Source organism: Vespa mandarinia, chromosome 1, assembly GCF_050613455.1.
Source record: "Vespa mandarinia isolate Hongniang chromosome 1, ASM5061345v1, whole genome shotgun sequence".
NCBI classification, from domain to species: domain Eukaryota; kingdom Metazoa; phylum Arthropoda; class Insecta; order Hymenoptera; family Vespidae; genus Vespa; species Vespa mandarinia.
In genome coordinates, this window is record NC_140810.1 from 13,322,501 (window position 1) to 13,342,500 (window position 20,000).

A 20,000-nucleotide genomic window follows, 5' to 3' on the forward strand; every position below is an offset into this window, starting at 1 on the left:
AACGAAATACGTTGAGATCAAAATGACGATGATAAAACTATAATAATTTAAAATATGTTCGTTGAAAATGAAACGTCCATTTAAAAATTGTAACCCGTTGCATTTCGTGCGAATGGAGAGCGTTCGTTCGTCTTCAAGTAATACTTCCCTCTGGTTTTCGGATCTACAGCGAATCCCATGAGAGCGTCCGGAGTCCATCTGCAGTTTGCTTGGATTTCCGGTCTCCATCTTGGGCAACGACTGGCTGGAAATCCGAGGGGATTTCTAACGGATTCGACATATAACATCCATGCTCGGTAATGGCCACAGGTGACTGAAAAATAAATAAAGATCGTGGAAGTTTGATTTTTGTTCGAGATCTTAGATGCTAACATGTTCACAGTACGATAGGATATTGTATTTACTTTTTTCTCTGATAAGTAACATAAAACCGCGACGAAGGATATTCCCAAGGCTACATCCAGGCTGCGGTGGTTTACCACCGTTAGGATAAAAGTCAGCATGACCTAAAGGATTTGGAAATCCAAAGATTCCGCCGTCAGTATGAATAACGTCGACGAAAGCCGCGTCGGTAGATGTCAAGTGACCTTCTCTTCCGGTATTCATATACAACGGATAAGCAGCGTCTAGTCCGGTTATTCTTCCGACCTACAACCCATCAAGGCAAAGACACATTTTACTGGACAATGAATTATCAAAGTGTTAAAGCTTATTTGCATATAAATCGAATCCGCAGTCTTTTTAATAAAGAATCTTTGTTGGTATATTTATTCGATACGATCGTGCCGATCGATCAATTCGATCGTAATTTTCTTTTATAATGTCACGTTCCAATCTAAACTCGCCTCTAAACTAGTCCGTATCTACTCGATTATTTATCTCAATTATACTAGAGTTTACCTACCAAACGTGGAGCTAAAGCCTTGCCCATGAATCCGGCTACCTCGGCACCCAAACTGAATCCAATAACATGAATTTTTGATAATGGAACCGCTCTCTGGGCGTCCAACCAGCTGATCATACGTGCTACATGGGGACCAATTAGTCTTGTGTTTGCGACAGCCGTGTGATACCATGGTAACGTCGCCAGTCTTACCCAGTTGACCAAAATGACGTTGTAATCAGCACGCTTCAAATAGACTTAAGAGAGAAAGGAATACAAAAGAAAAAGAAAAAGTGAAAAAAAGAAGGAAAGAAAAAGAAGAGAAAGAAAAGTAAAAAAACGAAAATGTCAGGATGACTTGGTTATCTTCTATATTCGAATGCCACGTTTAACCAGGACCGTGCCAAACTTTTTTCAAGCTACTATTCATCATTCTCATCCTTACGTGAGATACTCGACGAAAACTAGCTTACTAGTGGTTATGTTATTCTACTACTGTTGATGCAGTTACTAATGTATCCAGCCAAGTTTCAACATCGACTTTTTCCTACGACTAACTGGGACAAATCCTTTACGACTTTCGAAGAAATGAAGTATTCAAATGACAGCTACTTGGCTGTCCTCGCTAGACCTTCTCTTCAACTGATATATATGTATTGCACATATAAGTATAATATATTTGTGAACTTTGAAGTATCTTGTAATTTAAAAGGTATAATTCATATGAACGTGTTATATTTTGATAGATAAAATTAATGAATACGATATAATGTCAAATAGATCGATTATAATTTTATGACGTCTTAATCCATTGAATGGGTTTTTCGAACAATCTTTTTGCCATATGGCTCTCAATATATTTCTTTTAGGATCGTACCGCAATCATCGAATTAGTTCATAATATAAAATTTTTTATAATTATGATAGACTCGAGTCACTTTATATTATTTTTAAAAGATACTAAGCTCTTACTGCGGTATTCTCGTTAACCGAAAAGAACTCTTCACGAGAATTATCTTTTGGAATCACTTGCAAATTAATCACTTTCCTCGGTACGATTTAAGACATCAGATATCATTTCCTAACCTGTTAAAAATTTTATGCAATTCATAGATTTGAGAAACGTTGATTTCAGAAGAAAGGACGTATGTTATATCAGTTTCTCATTTAATTGCTATGGACCATAGCAATGAAACGTTTCTACATTTTCCGTTAAATTTGTATTAAACGTAACATACGATCTCATTTCTAATACACCTATTCATTTATCATAATTACTTTTAATTAATTTCTCAATTAAATACAAAATCAATAAATACCATCTCTTACGGCATTTGAACTTTCGCCTGGTGCACTCTCGCTGTATCCATGAATGTAAATGACTGTAGGATTCCTCTTATCGAAGTTACTCCTCTTTAAGGACAGTGGATTCAATATGCTCAACACATTGGCCACGTGTGGATTTCGTCTTTGAAAAAAAACAAAAAAAGAAAAAAAAATATATATAGAAAGAGAGAGAAAGAGAGAGAGAGAGAGAGAGAGAGAGAGAGAGAGAAGATAGTCATAGTGAAAACGTTGTATCATCGAATTTCGTTAATTCAGGTAAAATTCGCGAAGTACTTTAATTCTCAGATCTGATGAAAATCAGATATATCCATCAGATAAAACCAGAAATATCAATGATGTTTTCAAAGAGAAAACCGAATCCTTTCCAAAATTTCTACGTTATTTTGAACATAAAACGGACAGGTACAGAGAGGCGAGTATACCTATAGAGATTTATTAAGTAAAATGAAAGGTCTCTATATATCTATACGAATGAAATCGTCATTCCCAAGATAGAAATTATTTCATGGGGAGTTACGATCTTTGAACGTAAATGAAAGGGACTCGAATAACGTCAGAGCCGATGAATTTAAATTCGCGATGGGAATTCTATCCTCTACAGAAAGAGATCGACGCAAAACACGGCTTTGACGCGAGCACAGTAAATGAACGAATGGTGTGCACGGTTACTAGTATCGAACGTATTGCCGTCGTCGTCTCACGTGACGTGATAACGTAACATCCTAGTGTGTTAGTGATTATATATGTATTATGCTAAACCTTTTTTGAACCTATTCTTTACATTCTACGTCTTTGAGAATGAAATCGAAAGAAAAGAAAAAAAGAAAGACAAAAAAGAAAAAAAAAAGAAAAATTAAGAAAAAATATAAATAAAATAAAACAAAAATAAAAGAAAAATATAAATAGAAGTAAAAAGACAAAAAAAAATAAATAAATAAATAAAGAAAGAAAGAAAGAAAGAAAGAAAGTAATTAATCGTGTTCACATAAATGAAAGAAGAAAAGAAAATTGTTACCTTGTGAAGAGAAGATACTCGACATCTCGATCGAGATCGATCGGACAGCATAGTGGACAGGTGCCAGTGGGGAAAGCCATTATGTAGAGGGTCCCAGTATCTGTCGAGAATAAAAAATTAAAAGAAAAAGGAAAAAAAAAAGAAAAGAGCAGGGGAACGTCATTAGAACGGCGCCACTCGGCCGTGGCCATTCTACGCGGTCGTCGTCATTGAACCTGACAGTGGTCACGTGATGTCGCGTGCACCCACGCCAGCAACCATCGCAAACACCTTCTGCGAACTTTCTCTCTCTCTCTTTCTTTCTTTCTCTCTCTCTCTCTCTTTCTCTCTTATTTCTTCTTTTCTTTTTTCCATCGGCGATATCACAAACAAGAATTGTTCGATGAGAAGTACATATAAATCGGAATACGCAGTCATCTACCTGTCAGTTGTTTTCCGTCATTGTCGGAGTTAGTTGTATGTCGATAAAACTTGATCGATTAATCTTTCTCTTTTGACTTTAGCTAACATATAAATTCCTCGAGATATTCGAGGTATAACTTTTGCATGTCGATTTACACTACCGAGTTACGAATAAGAAAAATCGAAGAAAAGTTGACCTAATAACACTATAGCATGAGCTAAATGATTATTACGACGGTATTTAAATAAATTACTATATAGTTTTACATTACAGTTATATATACAGTAGTTATATATAATATATATATATATATGTATATATATATATATATATATATATATATATATATATATATAATAACTCGTAAGTTCTTACGAGTTATTTTGTGTGTATGTATATATGTATATATATTGAAGTTATCAAAAATAAGTGGAGCGTGAAACTTTCGCAATGTTTACTATTATAATAAAATAATCATTTACGATCGTCTATATAGAAATGTTTACGACCGATTCTAACTTTTTCGGTTATTAACCAGATCTAGAAATGGAAAAGATTTCTAAAGATTACGAGTTATTTCATGGTTTCTCCGATTCCTCGTAAAACTTTGTCGAATTGTGATTACTGTAATAATACAAGAGAAGAGAAAGTGGAATTAAAAGATTATCTAAGATTTATTATATTGTATAGACGTAACGAATCAAGATTAATCAAATTGATTCATATCGAGGAGAAAAAAATTATACTCGGTAGTATTATTTCTTTTTTTTCTAGTAACTTTCAAATTTGATGTTATATACATACGTATCGAATTGAAATTAAGCTACTTGATATACTTCTAGAAATAAAATTATACGATAGTATTTTTTTTCTTTTTTTTTTTTCCCCAGTAAATTTCAGATTTAATTTTACATACATATGTACATATAGAATTAAGTTTAAATTAGTTGATCCATTTGGAGAGATAAAATTATACTTGATAGTATTGTTTGTTATTTTAGTAACATTCAAATTTAATGTTATATACATACGTATCGAATCGAGATTGAGTTACTTAATTCACTTCTAGAGATAAAATTAATAATTTTGTTTTCCTAGTTACATTAAAATTTACTTTAATAAACATATATACATATTGAATCGAGATTAGACAAGTTGATCCACTTTTAGAGGAAAATTATGCACTGTCTATAATATTTCTTTTCTAGTAACTTTCCTGACACACACGTTCGTTTTCCTAGAATGATAGAGTGAAAGCAGCACTATTTTACATTCGAGACTATACTCTCTCTCTAGACATTCATTGTCGACACAGTGATCTAGTAAATTCACAATAGTGTTCTATGCACGATCTTCCTATAACATAATTCTGTATTTATTCATTATAAAATAACGTCGAATTATTTCGGTGATCTGTGAGAAATTATACGAGGACAATTGAAAAAGTGTTAATTAAATATAAAAAACGTTTCGAAAATCGACACGCTTATTCTTTCCACGTCTGTTCTATTTAATTATACGAAAAGAATAAATTAATAATTATATATTATATTTAGATCGTAATTAAATTTCGATACGATGCTTATTTTACATTGTCTGATGTAATACGAACGAAGTTTGATATAAACAAATATATCCCGACGAATAAAAATAAAAAAATTGATGAATGAATGAATGAAATATAGATTAACAAAAAAAAAAAATAAAAAGAAAAGAAATAGAAACAAAACGATTCACATAATCGATAACGATCACTTTTTACTACTTTTAAACGAGATAAATCATAATTAATCACCTCTCGTGACGGAGATCACACGACATAGTAGAAATGCAAGGAAATTCGGGAACATTTTATTTCTGGAGGAAAAAACAGAAAACGGAAAAGAAAAGAAAGAAAAAGAAAGAAAGAAAAAAAACAGATAAATACGACGAACAACGAGAGAGATCAGAGATCTCGTGATGGTCGAACCGACACGATCTCACCGTTGGAGATCTCCAATGGAAACTGAATCGTATACATGAGAAATGAATTCTTGAATCTCCCGCTAGATTTCAGAGAAAGGTAGATTTCAATGATCTACATTCAGCTTAACGCGTTGGAATCTCTCACTCCGATTGGTGTGTTCGTTCGAAAATTTAAGCGAAAAAAAAACAAAAAAAAAAAAAGAAAAAGAAAAAGTAAAAGAAAAAAAAGGAAAACAATAACGTGACGAATTAGAGATAGAAAGAGACAAAGAAAGAGAGAGAGAGAGAGAGAGAGAGAGAGAGAGAGAGAGAACAAAAAAGGAGAAAAAGAAAACAGCAACAAACGAAGAAATCTTTAATCTTTTTCATTCCGTAAACTTGTGTTTCAGTTTATGTGTAACAGCGATATGAATTTTTCGACGATGCATTTTATGAATGTTCGCTTTTTTCTCTCATGCGAACGCAAGCATGCAATTATCAGCCAGCCCTCGGGACAAGACCAGACCAGTCCAGATGAGACGAGACGAGACGAGAAAATCGATTCGCGAATCTCGACTAACCGTTGCTTATAACGTTTACTCTACGATACCAACGAAAATTTTATCATCCTGTATGCCACCCGATATACATATGTATATCCATCCATCATTGACGTTGAGTGGAAATCGCACAATTTCCATGTGGAAATTCCATTAACTGCTCGATCGACGTTTCCTATCGAGTATCGTTTCTTCTTTTTTTTTATTTTTCTAAATAAGTGATTCCTGTCTTACTCGAAAATATGAAACAGTTGTTACAAATAATCGATGGATTCGAAATGAAAGAGAGAAAGAGAGAGAAAGTAAAAGAGAGAAAGAGAGAGAAAGTAAAAGAGAGAAAGAGAGAGAAGATTATTTTACTAGATATTTTATACTTTATAATTAATAAAATTTATATATATATATATATATATATTATATAAATATAAATAAAAATATAAATATAAATATATATATATAATATATATATATATATATATATATATATATATATATATTATATAAATATAAATAAAAATATAAATATAAATATAAATATAAATATATATATATATAATATATATATATATATATATTATATATATATGTGTGTGTGTGTGTAATATACACACTTAAAAATTTTTTATAATTTTTTACACACTTTAAATTTTACACACTTAAAAGAAAAAAATAAAATCATTGCAATAATTAATACCTTTTATAATTAATAAAAATTTATAATAAATAATATATTTATAATAAATTGTAATATATAATATTTTTCTTTTACTTTTTTTAATTGTTATTAATAAAAATAAAATACTTAACAATATAATTAATACTTTCTAATAAATAAAACATTATATAATGTAATATATACAAAATGATTTGATCGCATAATAATAATAATAATAATATAATACTAATATTTCATATATTCGTCAACTAATTTTATCCTTTTAAACAAATTGAAAACCATCGCCCTCTTTTTCTTTGCTTTCGTAGAGATTCATGGAAATAATCGTAATGGACGTAGCAAAGCCTTTCAAGCTTTCTCTCTCGGCGATGGTTTGATTGGAAATAACGATTCCTATAATTAAACTCGAGTGTGTCAACGACGAAGGCGTACTACCTACGAACGTACTAACGAACTAACTAACGAACGAATGAACGAACGAATGAACGAACGATCGAAACGTTCAATCGCTTGGTATCTTCATAAACGCCCACTGGAATAATTAGCTTAACAATATTGAACGATTTGAATCCACTTTGGTACGTAATCGGCCTACCTTTCTTTCTGAATCTCTTAACTGAGAGATTTCTTTCTTTGAACGATTATTTAACGTCCTTAGATTATTTAACGACTTTCGACCGATAGATCAATCTTTTTCTTTTTCATTTTCTTCCTCTTCTTCTTCATCTTCATCTTCATCTTCATTTTCTTCTTCTTCTTCTTCTTCTTCTTCTTCTTCTTCTTCTTCTTCTTCTTCTTCTTCTTCTTCTTCTTCTTCTTCTTCTTCTTCTTCTTCTTCTTCTTCTTCTTCTTCTTCTTCTTCTTCTTCTTCTTCTTCTTCTTCTTCTTCTTCTTCTTCTTCTTCTTCTTCTTCTTCTTCTTCTTCTTCTTCTTCTTCTTCTTCTTCTTCTTCTTCTTCTTCTTCTTCTTCTTCTTCTTCTTCTTCTTCTTCTTCTTCTTCTTCTTCTTCTTCTTCTTCTTCTTCTTCTTCTTCTTCTTCTTCTTCTTCTTCTTCTTCTTCTTCTTCTTCTTCTTCTTCTTCTTCTTCTTCTTCTTCTTCTTCTTCTTCTTCTTCTTCTTCTTCTTCTTCTTCTTCTTCTTCTTCTTCTTCTTCTTCTTCTTCTTCTTCTTCTTCTTCTTCTTCTTCTTCTTTTTCTTCTTCTTCTTCTTCTTCTTCTTCTTCTTCTTCTTCTTCTTCTTCTTCTTCTTCTTCTTCTTCTTCTTCTTCTTCTTCTTATTTTCTTTTTTCATACTTTTAAACGATACTACTTACTGACCTATCGAACATCGACGTATATTTTATTTCTTCATTTCTTTCTCTAAAGGTCAATTCACATGTTTCACTTTAGTTAATTCAGTTTCAGTTTCGATTATTCATACTCACATATATCAATTCAATATGCTATCAGATATATTAATCAACTAATTAATCTATCTAGCGTTCTATTCTGATCTTCGCTATTAACTTCTAATCGCAAAATTGAAAATAAAAAAAAATGAAAAAAACAAAAAACAAAGAAAAGAAAATAAATAAATTCACATTAGAGGAATTAGAGTATGATTACACTTTCCTTGGACGAAAGATATGCACAAATATAAAAGCAAATGGGTTTTGTGGGTTCATAAAACTTGTAGAAAAAAAAAAGAAATGATCAATTCAATTAGGGAATTTTTGTAACGTTTGAAATAAATAATTCGTACAGACGATGAAACGAAATTTTTGCTTTGAAATTGCTTTGAAATTGCTTTGAAATGTCGGAGTATTCGTTCGATTTAAATTTAAATAAAATTGAATATATTTCATATATTTTTTATTTGACACTAATATTTTGATGGACCAATTCGATTAATTTTTCGTCTCTTGACATTTTGTAATATCATCATGGGACAACAACGTGTGCATATAAAAGACTGCGACTTATCAGAAAACCGTCAGTCATTTCGAAAAAAAAAAAGAAAAAAAAGAAAAAAAAGAAGAAAAAAGAAAGGAACATCGTTGACATTTCTGACAAAGAAAAAAAAAATATGACGTATCGATGACTGAACTGATTGTCAGATTGAACAGAAATGTGTGAGCGTTTATACGTATCTAAATTACAATAACGTTAAAACCAGTGTGATTAAAGAATCAGAACGAGTACTGAACTATTGAAATGATCTTAATCGAAAACTCATATAGAACGATTGAACGATATTTCTGATATTTTTTTTTTTTCTATATTTGCATTTACTTTTTTCTCTAATTTTTTTTTTTTTGCTTTTTTTTCTTTCTTTTTGTTTTTTTTTCTTTTAACAAACATGCCACAAATAAAAATCAAACTTTCGATGGTTTCCTTTCGTTTCGAGCGACCGTCTACCATCATAGACTCGTTTCATAATAGTTATACGCGCTATTTTTATGCGAGCCGTACTAGGAATCGATCGATATAATTCAACTCTTCCTTTTTGCACGTAACTAAGTGTCTACGGCAACGACGGAGTACGCTCGATGACTGTGACAAAGAGAAAGAGAGAGAGAAAGCGTATGTTTGTGTATGTATGTGTGTGTATGTATATGTGTGTATATTAAAGAGGGAGAGAAAAAGAGAGAAACAGAGAAAGGAATGATTCATAACTTTGAAAAACTTCAATCTTTCTTTGTTTACAACGTGAACTTTGATAAAATTCGATAAAAATTCAATCATTCGAGTTTTTGACTTTTCAAGCATCAAATTGTAATGATAAATAAATTTTAGAGAAAAACAGAAAGACAGATACAGAGAGAATGATAGAGAGAGAGAGAGAGAGAGAGAGAGATGATAGAGAGAGAAAAAAAAGAAAAAGAGAAAAAGACAGAAAGAAAGAGAGAAGAGAGAGAGATAGAGAGAGAGAGAAAAGTTAAAGTCAAACATTCTTTCTGATAAGATCTCCAATTCCTCTTTTTATTTTCTTTTGCAAAATGCATCGGAAGATTTCAATCGAATTCATAGATTTTTCTCGGCTACTTAGAGGATCCAAGAAGGTCGAAGATTTCCTTCGTAACTTGAAATTCTATTATCTCAAAATACTCTCTCTCTCTCTCTCTCTCTCTCTCTCTCTTCCTTCCTTTATTTCTTTTCTCTGATTTTTCTCTTTTCCATCTTTATTTCCTTTTTATCATTTTTATTATTTTTTCTCGAAAATATGTGACATCTCATCGTTTCGTCAAGATTTCATTCCATTCGCATCACTACCGCGAGATTTTTCAAAATTACCTTATTTTGTTAAGCAAAAGAAAAAGAAAGAAAATAGAAAGAAAAACATCAATAATAAGAGAGGAAAAAACAACAACAAGAGAGAGAAAGAGAGAGAGAGAGAGAGAGATAAAGGGAGAATAGGAAAGAGAAAGAAAGAGAAATTCAATAAGAAAAAGAAACAGAAACGATATTTTCAAGTGTTGAATAAGTCACGAAAGCTCTCGTGCTTGCTTAGACGAAAGCTTTCTTCGTGTCCTGTAAAAATTTTACGAAAAGAAAAGAGATGATGGAATACTGAAAAAGAGAGAGAGAGAGAGAGAGAAAGAGAGAGTGAGAGAGGAAAAGAGAAAGGCAGAGAGAGTGCAAGAAAGAGAGAATAAAATGAAAATTGCTTGGCCCAGTATTCTGGCCGGTCCAGAAAAGAAGAGCTGGCCGTTAACGTGAAAAGTCGCCTTGCTTGAACGATGCGCTTCGTGCATCCAAGTAGTGGGGATATTTTGCGCATCATCCCCCTAATATCTGAAGACCACCCTGACCTAGATAGGTAGATAGATAGATAGATAGATAGATGGATAGATAGATAGATAGATGGATAGATAGATGAAGATGGAAAAAGTAGAATTATACGAAGTAACAATCTTTAAAAATTTCAATTTGGATTTTGGGAGTTTTAAGAAAAAAAGGAAAAAAGAAAACAAAGAAATGAAAAAGATGATTTATATTTTCTTATTTTTTTTTTCTTTTTTTTTTCTTTTTTTCGATAACCGTACAACATCAACGTGATCATCATTATTCTTTTCTTTTTGTTTCAGGATAAATTGTTAACGAAGTTGGAAGAAAACGAACCGGAGTTAGCCTCTTCGCAGGAGGACGAAGTAAGTATTACTATATCACAGTTTCTTTCAATCAATCCAAAAACATAGCTTTTGTAAATGGTTTCGAAAAGAAGTTGATCGGTTATAAAATCGAATAAAAGATTGGAACTGAAATATGTGGATTATAGAAAACGAACAATTCTCTGTCGTCGACATTCGTGATAGAGAAATCTTGCCAATTGATTGATCCCGGCAAGTTATATCCGACCAAAATAAAAGAAAAAAAAAAAAGACAATAAAAAAGACAGTTTTGATAACTCGAGTGAAAGGAATTCGTGGAATGTGTACAGGAGAGAGAGAGACAGACAGAGAGAGATTGTGGTATTGTTCAATCGAGAGAAAGAGAAAGAGAGAGAGAGAGAGAGAGAGAGAGAAAGCCTAGATCCAATTAACACGCCTAAGGGTTGTCTACAATGAACGATTTGGTGAAGGGCTTCTGTCAATGCTCCCTCAAGCTTTTTTTCTCGATCCTTCTCTCGAATCTTCCTTAAGGTAACTTGGTTAACTTGTCCCTAGCGCCACAGGAGACTAGACGTAATCAAGCCTAATTCGTAATTTTACCAAGAAAGAGAATCGATGATTGCCGAGAAAACGAGATTTTCTCTTTTTTACGTGAAATAAAAAAAGAAAAGGAAAGAGAAGTAAAAATAAAAGAAAGGTCAGAGGAAACTATTTATCTCTCTCTCTCTCTCTCTCTCTCTTTTCTGTCTCTTTCTCTCTCTCTCTCTCTCTTTTCTGTCTTTCTCTCTCTCTCTCTCTCTCTCTCTCTCTCTTTTCTGTCTCTTTCTCTCTCTCTCTCTCTCTCTCTCTCTTTTCTGTCTCTTTCTCTCTCTCTTGTCTCTCTCTCTCTCTCCTGCCTCTTTCTCTCTCCCTCTCTCTCATTATTTTTATCGGCGTGGAAAATTAAATGCGAAGATAGTATTTTTATATCAAATTTTAGATTTGAAATTTTAATTTATGGAAATATATTTTTAGCCAAATTTAATACTTTTCTCTATTTTAAGAGTTTCCGATCTAATTCTTTTTATTTATTTATATATCTATTTCTCCTTTTCTCTCTATAACATATATATAACATCTCTCTATGTCATTGAAATATTTCTCTCTTTCTCTTTCTTTCTCTTTCTTTCTCTCTCTTTCTCTCTCTTTCTCTCTCGTTCTCTCTTTCTCTCTCTCTCTCTCTTTCACTCTTTCTCTCTATTTCTTTCGTAAATCCGTTCTCAAAATTGCAATATTTGCAAAATAGAATGGGAAAGGATCGATCGAACACTTTGATATTGTTCGAAAGACGTGCGACAGACCGGAAAAGTTGCAACTTCCGAATGAATTGGTCGTTCAATGGCTTGCAAAACTCGATTAACCATCGACGAACGAGAATGATGGAGAAAGAGAGAGACAGAAACAAAGACACAGAGAGAGAGAGAGAGAGAGAGAGAGAGAGAGAGAAAGAGAGAGAGAAAGAGAGAGAGAAAGAGAGGAAGAGAGAGAGAGAGAGAAAGAGAGAGAGAGAGACATACTCGGAAACCCTTCGACTTTTGACACGAGAGATGGTCCCTCTCGACATAGCTATTAATATTCCGATTAAAGTGAAGCCTAATTTGCTTACGTCGATTACGAATTATCAAATGTCGATCGAGTTAGAACCGATGATCGTCAATGTCGTCGTCGTTTCGTCCGTCAATTGCACGTGTTACCTTTTGCATTTCCGTTCACGTTTGCCATGACATTCGAGCGATATGTTTTGCAAAAGCGATTTCAACAATTAAATCGACCACAATTTATGAATTATTAATAAGCATTATTTTCCATAACGAATAATCTGATAAATTCTACCACCTGAAAATTATACTCAAGGATATTCGATTACACAAACTTAAAATTAATGATATACACAGATTTGTGTATGTATATATATGTATATGTATGCATATATTTCTTAATATGAAATATATATTTCATTATTCCATTGAGATGAACATTTTCGTATATGTATTTCGTACTATATATCAAAATTTTATTTTATCAAAGATTATATGCATTGTACTTTCACGAAAGATTTTTTTAGCTCTTTATGTAATATTTATTCGAAAGAAGAAAATAAATGTGGGAGTAAATATTATCATCGCAAAAATAACGAAAATTTTAAAGAATATTTCGAAATTCTTATATATTATATAATATCTTATATATACATATATATATATATATATATATATATATATGTATTATATTTTTTTGATTTTCTAACAGAAAGAAAAAAAAAAAGTAATTGAAAATAGTACAAATACAGAGTGATCCGGTATAATAACGATGTAAAAGCGAAACGAACTTGCACAATACCCGATAATATTACCGTGAAATTTATCTACCGAACGAAAAGAAAACAATTTTTTACGTTCATTTTTTTCGTAACATTGCATCATATAATTTTTTCGTAAAGAAAGACACGAAAACGTCTGTCACTTTCAAAGACCTTTCTACAAACCTTTTTATTTAGTGACGTTGATCGTTCAGATCTATGAAAAATTTTACCTTTTTGTACGACCATTTTGGTGGTGATGAGTGATCGAGAACGAAATAAAAGGAAAAAAACAAAAATCAAACTAAAGTGAGAGAAATAAAGAGAGAGAAACAGAGAGAGAGAGAGAGAGAGAGAGAGAGAGAGAGAGATAAAGTGAGAGAGGGAGACAGAGAAAGAGAGAATATGCGCACGAAAGAAATAGATAGATAGAGAAAGAGAAACAGAGAGAGAGAGAGAGAGAGAAAGGACATATAGTGTGTTACAAGAAGATAACAGAAGCCGAATTATTGGGCATACGAATAATTATACATTCGAGTAGCATTATTCTACTTTAATTTTAAGATTAACTCTTTGATTTTAAGAATAACTCTTTGGGATATAGTTTGATAAAGAATATCCCTACTTTTTTAATACCAACATATGCAGAATGTGATACCTTTCATATCACATTAATACAACAATCTAACGACCGTCCGTGTAAACAAGTATCTTTTCTATTGTAATCTTAAAAAATTATGTGTTATTACGTTATCTAGTGACTTCATGTAATTTTTTTCACTTTTTCTCTATCATTCTATTATATAGAAAAATATAATATATATATATATATCGTTTCTTTAACATACATTTATTTTACGCACATTTTTACTACAATGTGAATAAATATTAGCATGGAAATGTATTAAAAATTTTAACAAATTTTTCGAAATATATATCTATATATATCTGTTTTTAATCAAATGAAAAAAAGAAGGGAGAAAAAGGGTAATTAAAGATAGTATAAGTATAAAACGATCTGGTATAATGACAATATAAAAACGAAGCGACCATGAAATATGCAATACTATCGCAAAAATTTATCTTTGCATGCAGAAAGGAAAACAATTTTTAATGTGTATTGTTTCGTAACGTTGCGTCATATTGTCCTCTCTTTTTTTTTTTTTTTCTCGTAAAGTAACACATGGAGTTGCCAGAATGTTAATCGTTAAGAGATGTAACAAGCGCGGAATATTCGTGCGACCATTTTGGCAGTGATGAATGATCACGGACAAAACAAAAAGAAAAAAAAAAAAAAACATTAAACGAGAGTGTGACAAAGGGGCCAGGAAGAAAGAGAGAGAGAGAGAGAGAAAGAGAGAACACAATATAAACATGTTCCAAGAAGACAACAAAAGCCGAGCAATCGAGCATACAAATAATTACGTAGGAGTAGAATTATTCTGCGATTAAAGCTATCTGTTATTGTATGCGTTATGATTTCATGTCCGTTCCATTATAATTTTCTTCTCTTTTCCTCTATCGTTTTATTATATAGAAAAAGCATATGACGAAGTGTTAATAAACGAGAGAGAGAGAGAGAGAGAGAGAGAGAGAGAAAATATAAAATAATTATTATCACGTCAACATAGTCAAAGGTATTTATATTACCGACCAGTTAGAATGATCATACAGTTCTCTGGTAAACTCCGAAGGAAAGATGAAGCTCGCCTTGATAATTCCTATCGTTTTCGTGCTCCTTCAATTGGCGGTAAGTAATTCTTATAAGTATTATACATAAAAAGAAATGGAAAAAAAAAAAAATAAATAAATAAAAAGTGAAAACCTATAAAGAAAAAAATAAAATCATATATTTTGTTTCTTCTCACGTAGACATGCCAAGACAATGATAATGCTAATGAATCTAATGATGACATGTCGGGTCCTCCTCATAGAGTAGGAGGACGTAGACATTGCCATGGTCCTCCTCCTCCTGGTAGGAGACCATCTGGTCCACCACCCGATGAAGATTTTGATGACGATAACAACAATCAAAATAACACGAGGAAGAGATCGGTTAATCGTAGAAATGCACCTAGTATGAACGAAGATGATACGCAAAGTGGTATGCAAGGTGGTATGCAAGGCGGTATGCAAGGTGGTATGCAAGGAGGTACAGGAGGAGGTATGGGAGGGGATATGGGAGGCGGTATGGGAGGTGGTATGCAAAGCGGTAGACAAAATGGTCCACCTAGCAGAAACCGCAAACGAGATACAGGAGAGATCCAAAGTTTCTATCAGTTTGAAAACAATGGAGCTTTCAGGAAGAGAAGAACTACTATACCGAATAATATTATAGGTATGATTTTATACGATATCATAGATTCTTGTTTTACGATAAAATGATTAACAAATGTAATCTTTATATCGTACTCGATATTTTTTTAATATAACGTTATATTCAATTTTATATTACGTAAAATAGTTTTATGTCATTATTTTCATTGGAATCTGTTATGTGTAAATTTGAATTGTCTAACGAATATGTATAATTTTTTTTTTTTTTTTTTTTTTTTTTTTTAGTGAACACAAGTAAGTTTTTACAAAACAACGTTACAGACGTGCGATAGAAAATTAATGAGTACGAAAAATTAAAATATACATATAAAGTAATCGAAGGAAATTATTAGAATTTCTTTAATATCGATCAAATATATTTTGAATATTTACAATACGTATAAAGATCCTTAATGTCTTATCAACAATTACTTAATTCCTTTTTCTTTTTCTCTTTTAGAACAACCCCAGGAATATTAAACGATCAAGAGAGAATTGATTGGCGTAATTTTATGACGCAAAATATGAAATAGTTTTAGAATCGTAGAAAATTTTGTAGAAGTTATTGCGTTAATCATTAAAAATGATTATAAAAAAATCATAAGAATAAAGAATATTTTACTGTTTAATGAAAACTCATTCTTATTATCTCCTCTCCTCGAATTATAATTTAATATATCATTGATAAAGAGAGAATGATAAAACAAAAAAAGAAGAAAAGAAATAAATTTATCTTTTAATTTCAGTGCGTGATATGCGTGAACGCAAGGGCTACGATGCAAACGGCACCGTGCGGACACCGTGTGGTTTGCAGGTAAAAATTACGAGATAAAAAAGAAAAAAAAAACATGATAAAAAATTTTAATCAATTAGATGTAAAAACGATTACGTAAACAAAAAAAATTGTCCTCCTCTTATAGACGTTGCTTCGTAAAAACGATACAGATGGCTGTGTCGCAGCGTCTCTTACCACTGAGATGTGTCATATGCAGAGCGAAGATTCTTCGATTAAAGCAGACTCTTATTCCACGAGATGTAAGTAAAATTTACATTAATGTGTACATACACACACACACACACACACATACACACACATTTAATATGTGTTTCTATATACATTATTACGTTATAATATATTATATAATATATATATATATATATATATATATATATATAAAATTAAAAAGAAATTATTCTATAACTGTACAAAATAATCATATCACCGATTGTACAACAACATTATAATAATTTAAATGAAAAAAAAATCTAATGTGTTTATCTTGATCCTTTAAATGAATAGTTTAAAAGTCAATATTAACTTATGATCATTCTTCTCTCATAATCCCATTCGTTGTTAGAGAACAATAAAAACGTTGAATAGAGAACAATTAAAGTCTGATGTCCATGTTCGATCGATTTCTTCCTTTGTATTACCTTTCATCGTGTCTACCTTTGGAATTGCAGTTTGAAACCACGACGTACAAATAGTTAGATATAGATACTTGGATACACAAACGACGCAATATTCACGCTCGTCAAACCGTTCGCGGAAGCGTAAAATCGCGTGTAATTGGAGCGAATTCACCGAGCTTCCCGTCACCTTTTGACCAATTTCTAAAGGGCCCTAAGTATGCACGAGATATATGTATACTATCATCTCATCGAAAGCATCTTTTTAATTTCTCGCATTAACATCCACTCTTTCCGTTTTATATTTATAAGTACGTATGCACGTTCATATATCGGATAAATCAAAAAGAATATTTATTCGCAAATAGATGTAACCACAAAGAATTTTACGAAATTAAAAGATTATTTTTTTTTTTTTTTATCAAATAGTCAAATTGTACAATCTTTTAAAAATGATTTATTCGATACTTATGATTTGTTTTCTTTTCTTTTTTCTTTTTTTATACACCCTATGTGAAAACATACTACGTATAAAAGATTGTTCCTAAATTCTAACATTGCACTGCGTACAACTGAGACGTGTACGATTGGTTTTATTAAAATTTATTTTAATATTTAGACTTTTTTTCCGGATAAATATATATATATATATATCTATAAAATAAATATAAATATATATAACGAGAGAAAGAGAAAGAGAGCGAGAGAGAGAGAGAGAGTTAGAGAGAGAGACAGAGACATTCCGCGAGAATTTCGGATGGTTACAGGTCACGCACAGTTTACTCACGTGGGCGTTCATTCCACCCGTTGGAAAACATACTTTGCCCCTTAAATGAAATTCCGAGCGTCGTCGAGCCTACGAGAAGAGTACTCGTGTCCTCGTAAATCTGAATAATAATTAAATGATGCGTTAAACACATAGATGTATCCAAGAGAGATAAAAAAACAAAAGAAAAATAATATTACAGTTTCTCTTGAAAATTCGAAAATAATTCAAATCTAAGATTCAAATATTATCAAATCATATAATTCGTAGATTATTAAATATTCATAAGAAAACATTGAAATTTAGGTTTCTTTTTAATCTATCCTGATTATCTTTCCTCACTTTCGTTTTTTTCCTCTCTCTCTCTCTCTCTCTCTCTCTCTCTCTCTCTCTCTCTCTCTCTTTTTCTCTCTCATCAAGTTTTAATTAAACATTGTTATAGTATTCGATGTCTGGTAAATCATGGGTCTTGCCTCAAAGTGCATCAGAGTACAACATGGGTATAGGAGTAAGCGTTGGGGTGTCTGGACCAGGAAGTAGATGGGGTACAGGAAGTGTACCAGCTTCTGCTTCTCTTTACTCCATGGCCAGCGGTTCGTCATCCATTTCTGGTATGTAATAATGCATCTTAATTATCCACAAGGTGTACCATTTATCTTGAAAATACCGAATTTGTTTACGAAATAAACTTCGTTTATTTAATTCAATAATTTGAGAAAGAAAATAAATGGAGATAAGAAGTTTGGCCTTTCTTTCAAAGTATACTGTTTAAGAACCGACAGTCGACGTTAACTATACTTTCTTAGAAACTTACAAATTTATAATATAATCTAGAAAATTTTATAATAATAAATAATGGCATATGGCACGTCGTTTAATTCGTCTCAACAGATCTCATAAAACTATGAAAAAGGAAAAATATACAAGAAATGAATTTACTTTTGAAATTTTTTCTAGCGTTTGAACTAGAAAAAAAAAAAGAGAGAGAGAGAGAAATTAGCACCATACGATATGCCAATATCAAAATCTTAAAAAAAATCTTTAAATAAATTTTTTCAATAGGTCCAATCCATCACAGAAAATATTTTCCGAAAATATTATCCGAAACAAACGGGACACCCTATATGTATATAACTATTAAAGCTGTTACTACCCAACATGGTCGAATAATCGGTTTTATTTTTTATTTGTCCGTTCTCTTCATGTTACCCCGATATTTACAAAGTTTCGTAGTAATTTATACTTTTGCGTGAGATAATAAAACTGTGAAATAAGATATCGTTATTTTTTTTTTCTTTTTTGTTTGTTTTTTTTTTTTTTATAGAAATATGAATGAATCAATATTATTGATTTTTATTTTTTGCATGTCTGGGTATCTATCCAAGTATTCAGATATTCAATGGATCGAATAGAATTTAAATAATATTCTAGATATAACTCGGAATAACTAGATTGCTAGTAATTGTATATACATAAATATATATAAAATATATACATATATATCATTGTATTTATAATTATATATATATAGATATATAATTATACATAATAATTATATGATATATATATATATGTATATATATATATTTTTTTTTTTCATTTATCTCGATACCTAATTTCGAAATAATTTTATTCTAATCGATAGTTTTTCGTTTCCTTCCTTCGCAGGAGTGTCTTCCGTGTCTTCGGCAACATCGTCTTCTGTTAGCAGTACCGGAAGTACAGGTTCCACCCTTAGCAAACCAACGAGAGTGAGACAACCAACCGGTGCGACTCTGAGACGTTCTCAAACTCAATCGATGAAGCTGCGTATTCAAGTCAGTTCATTGAACGTTCGAGTTTTTTGATAAGTCAACATAGTTTTTCATTTTTTATTAATTAATATCAAGTTGATTTTTCAATCAACAGGAATACCAGGATCCAATTCAGCAAGTAGCTGAAGAGGAAGATATTATGAGAGAAAATCGTAGATTGCCACCTATCAAAGAGTTTCAAAGAGATTATCGTGCTGGAAAGGCCTCAACTAGAATACGGTAAATACTATGATAATTAATCTAAATTTATAGAAAAATAATCGACTTATATTTTTATATTTTTTAATTTTTTAATTTTTTATTTCATAATAAATTATATGCAAACATATAATATATATGGATATTTAATTAGATTTATAAATCAATTGAAAATAAAATCCGATAATGGCGATAATAAGTCACATATCCACGTATATAAATATTAAAATAAATTTTTCA

At 31.2% G+C, this 20,000-nt stretch overlaps 3 protein-coding genes across 5 annotated transcripts in view; 2 read left to right on the forward strand and 1 right to left on the reverse strand.

The window, feature by feature from the left end:
• Nucleotides 1-5,633, reverse strand: part of LOC118447694 (endothelial lipase-like) — a 5,733-nt gene extending 100 nt beyond the window's left edge. Inside the window, exons 1-6 of one of the 2 annotated variants that reach the window (XM_035879934.2) lie at nt 5,444-5,633; nt 3,246-3,345; nt 2,203-2,351; nt 905-1,140; nt 405-648; nt 1-313 (exon numbers count right to left, since the gene is read on the reverse strand). The exon at nt 1-313 is cut by the window's left edge and continues 100 nt beyond it. In XM_035879934.2, coding sequence (XP_035735827.2) covers nt 81-313; nt 405-648; nt 905-1,140; nt 2,203-2,351; nt 3,246-3,345; nt 5,444-5,498 — 1,017 coding nt within the window. In that variant the 5' untranslated portion in view covers nt 5,499-5,633 and the 3' untranslated portion in view covers nt 1-80. Of the gene's footprint in view, nt 314-404; nt 649-904; nt 1,141-2,202; nt 2,352-3,245; nt 3,598-5,443 lie in introns of those variants that run through there. The other variant, XM_035879933.2, reaches the window with a different exon arrangement.
• LOC118447693 (uncharacterized) overlaps nt 1-20,000 on the forward strand; it is a 52,684-nt gene that overhangs the window by 25,314 nt on the left and 7,370 nt on the right. For both annotated transcript variants that reach the window (XR_014983331.1, XM_035879931.2), the window contains exons 3-8: nt 10,895-10,957; nt 16,319-16,386; nt 16,493-16,607; nt 18,191-18,359; nt 19,417-19,565; nt 19,657-19,781. Coding sequence is in view for 1 of the 2 variants with exons in the window: in XM_035879931.2 (XP_035735824.1) it covers nt 10,895-10,957; nt 16,319-16,386; nt 16,493-16,607; nt 18,191-18,359; nt 19,417-19,565; nt 19,657-19,781 (689 nt within the window). In the remaining variant the exon portion in view is untranslated. The remainder of the gene's footprint in view (nt 1-10,894; nt 10,958-16,318; nt 16,387-16,492; nt 16,608-18,190; nt 18,360-19,416; nt 19,566-19,656; nt 19,782-20,000) is intronic.
• Nucleotides 14,847-16,177, forward strand: LOC118447696 (uncharacterized). Its single transcript, XM_035879940.2, has 3 exons — nt 14,847-15,006; nt 15,129-15,594; nt 16,033-16,177. The coding sequence occupies exons 1-3, from the start codon at nt 14,956-14,958 to the stop codon at nt 16,050-16,052; spliced, it is 537 nt and encodes a 178-aa protein (XP_035735833.1). The 5' UTR covers nt 14,847-14,955; the 3' UTR covers nt 16,053-16,177.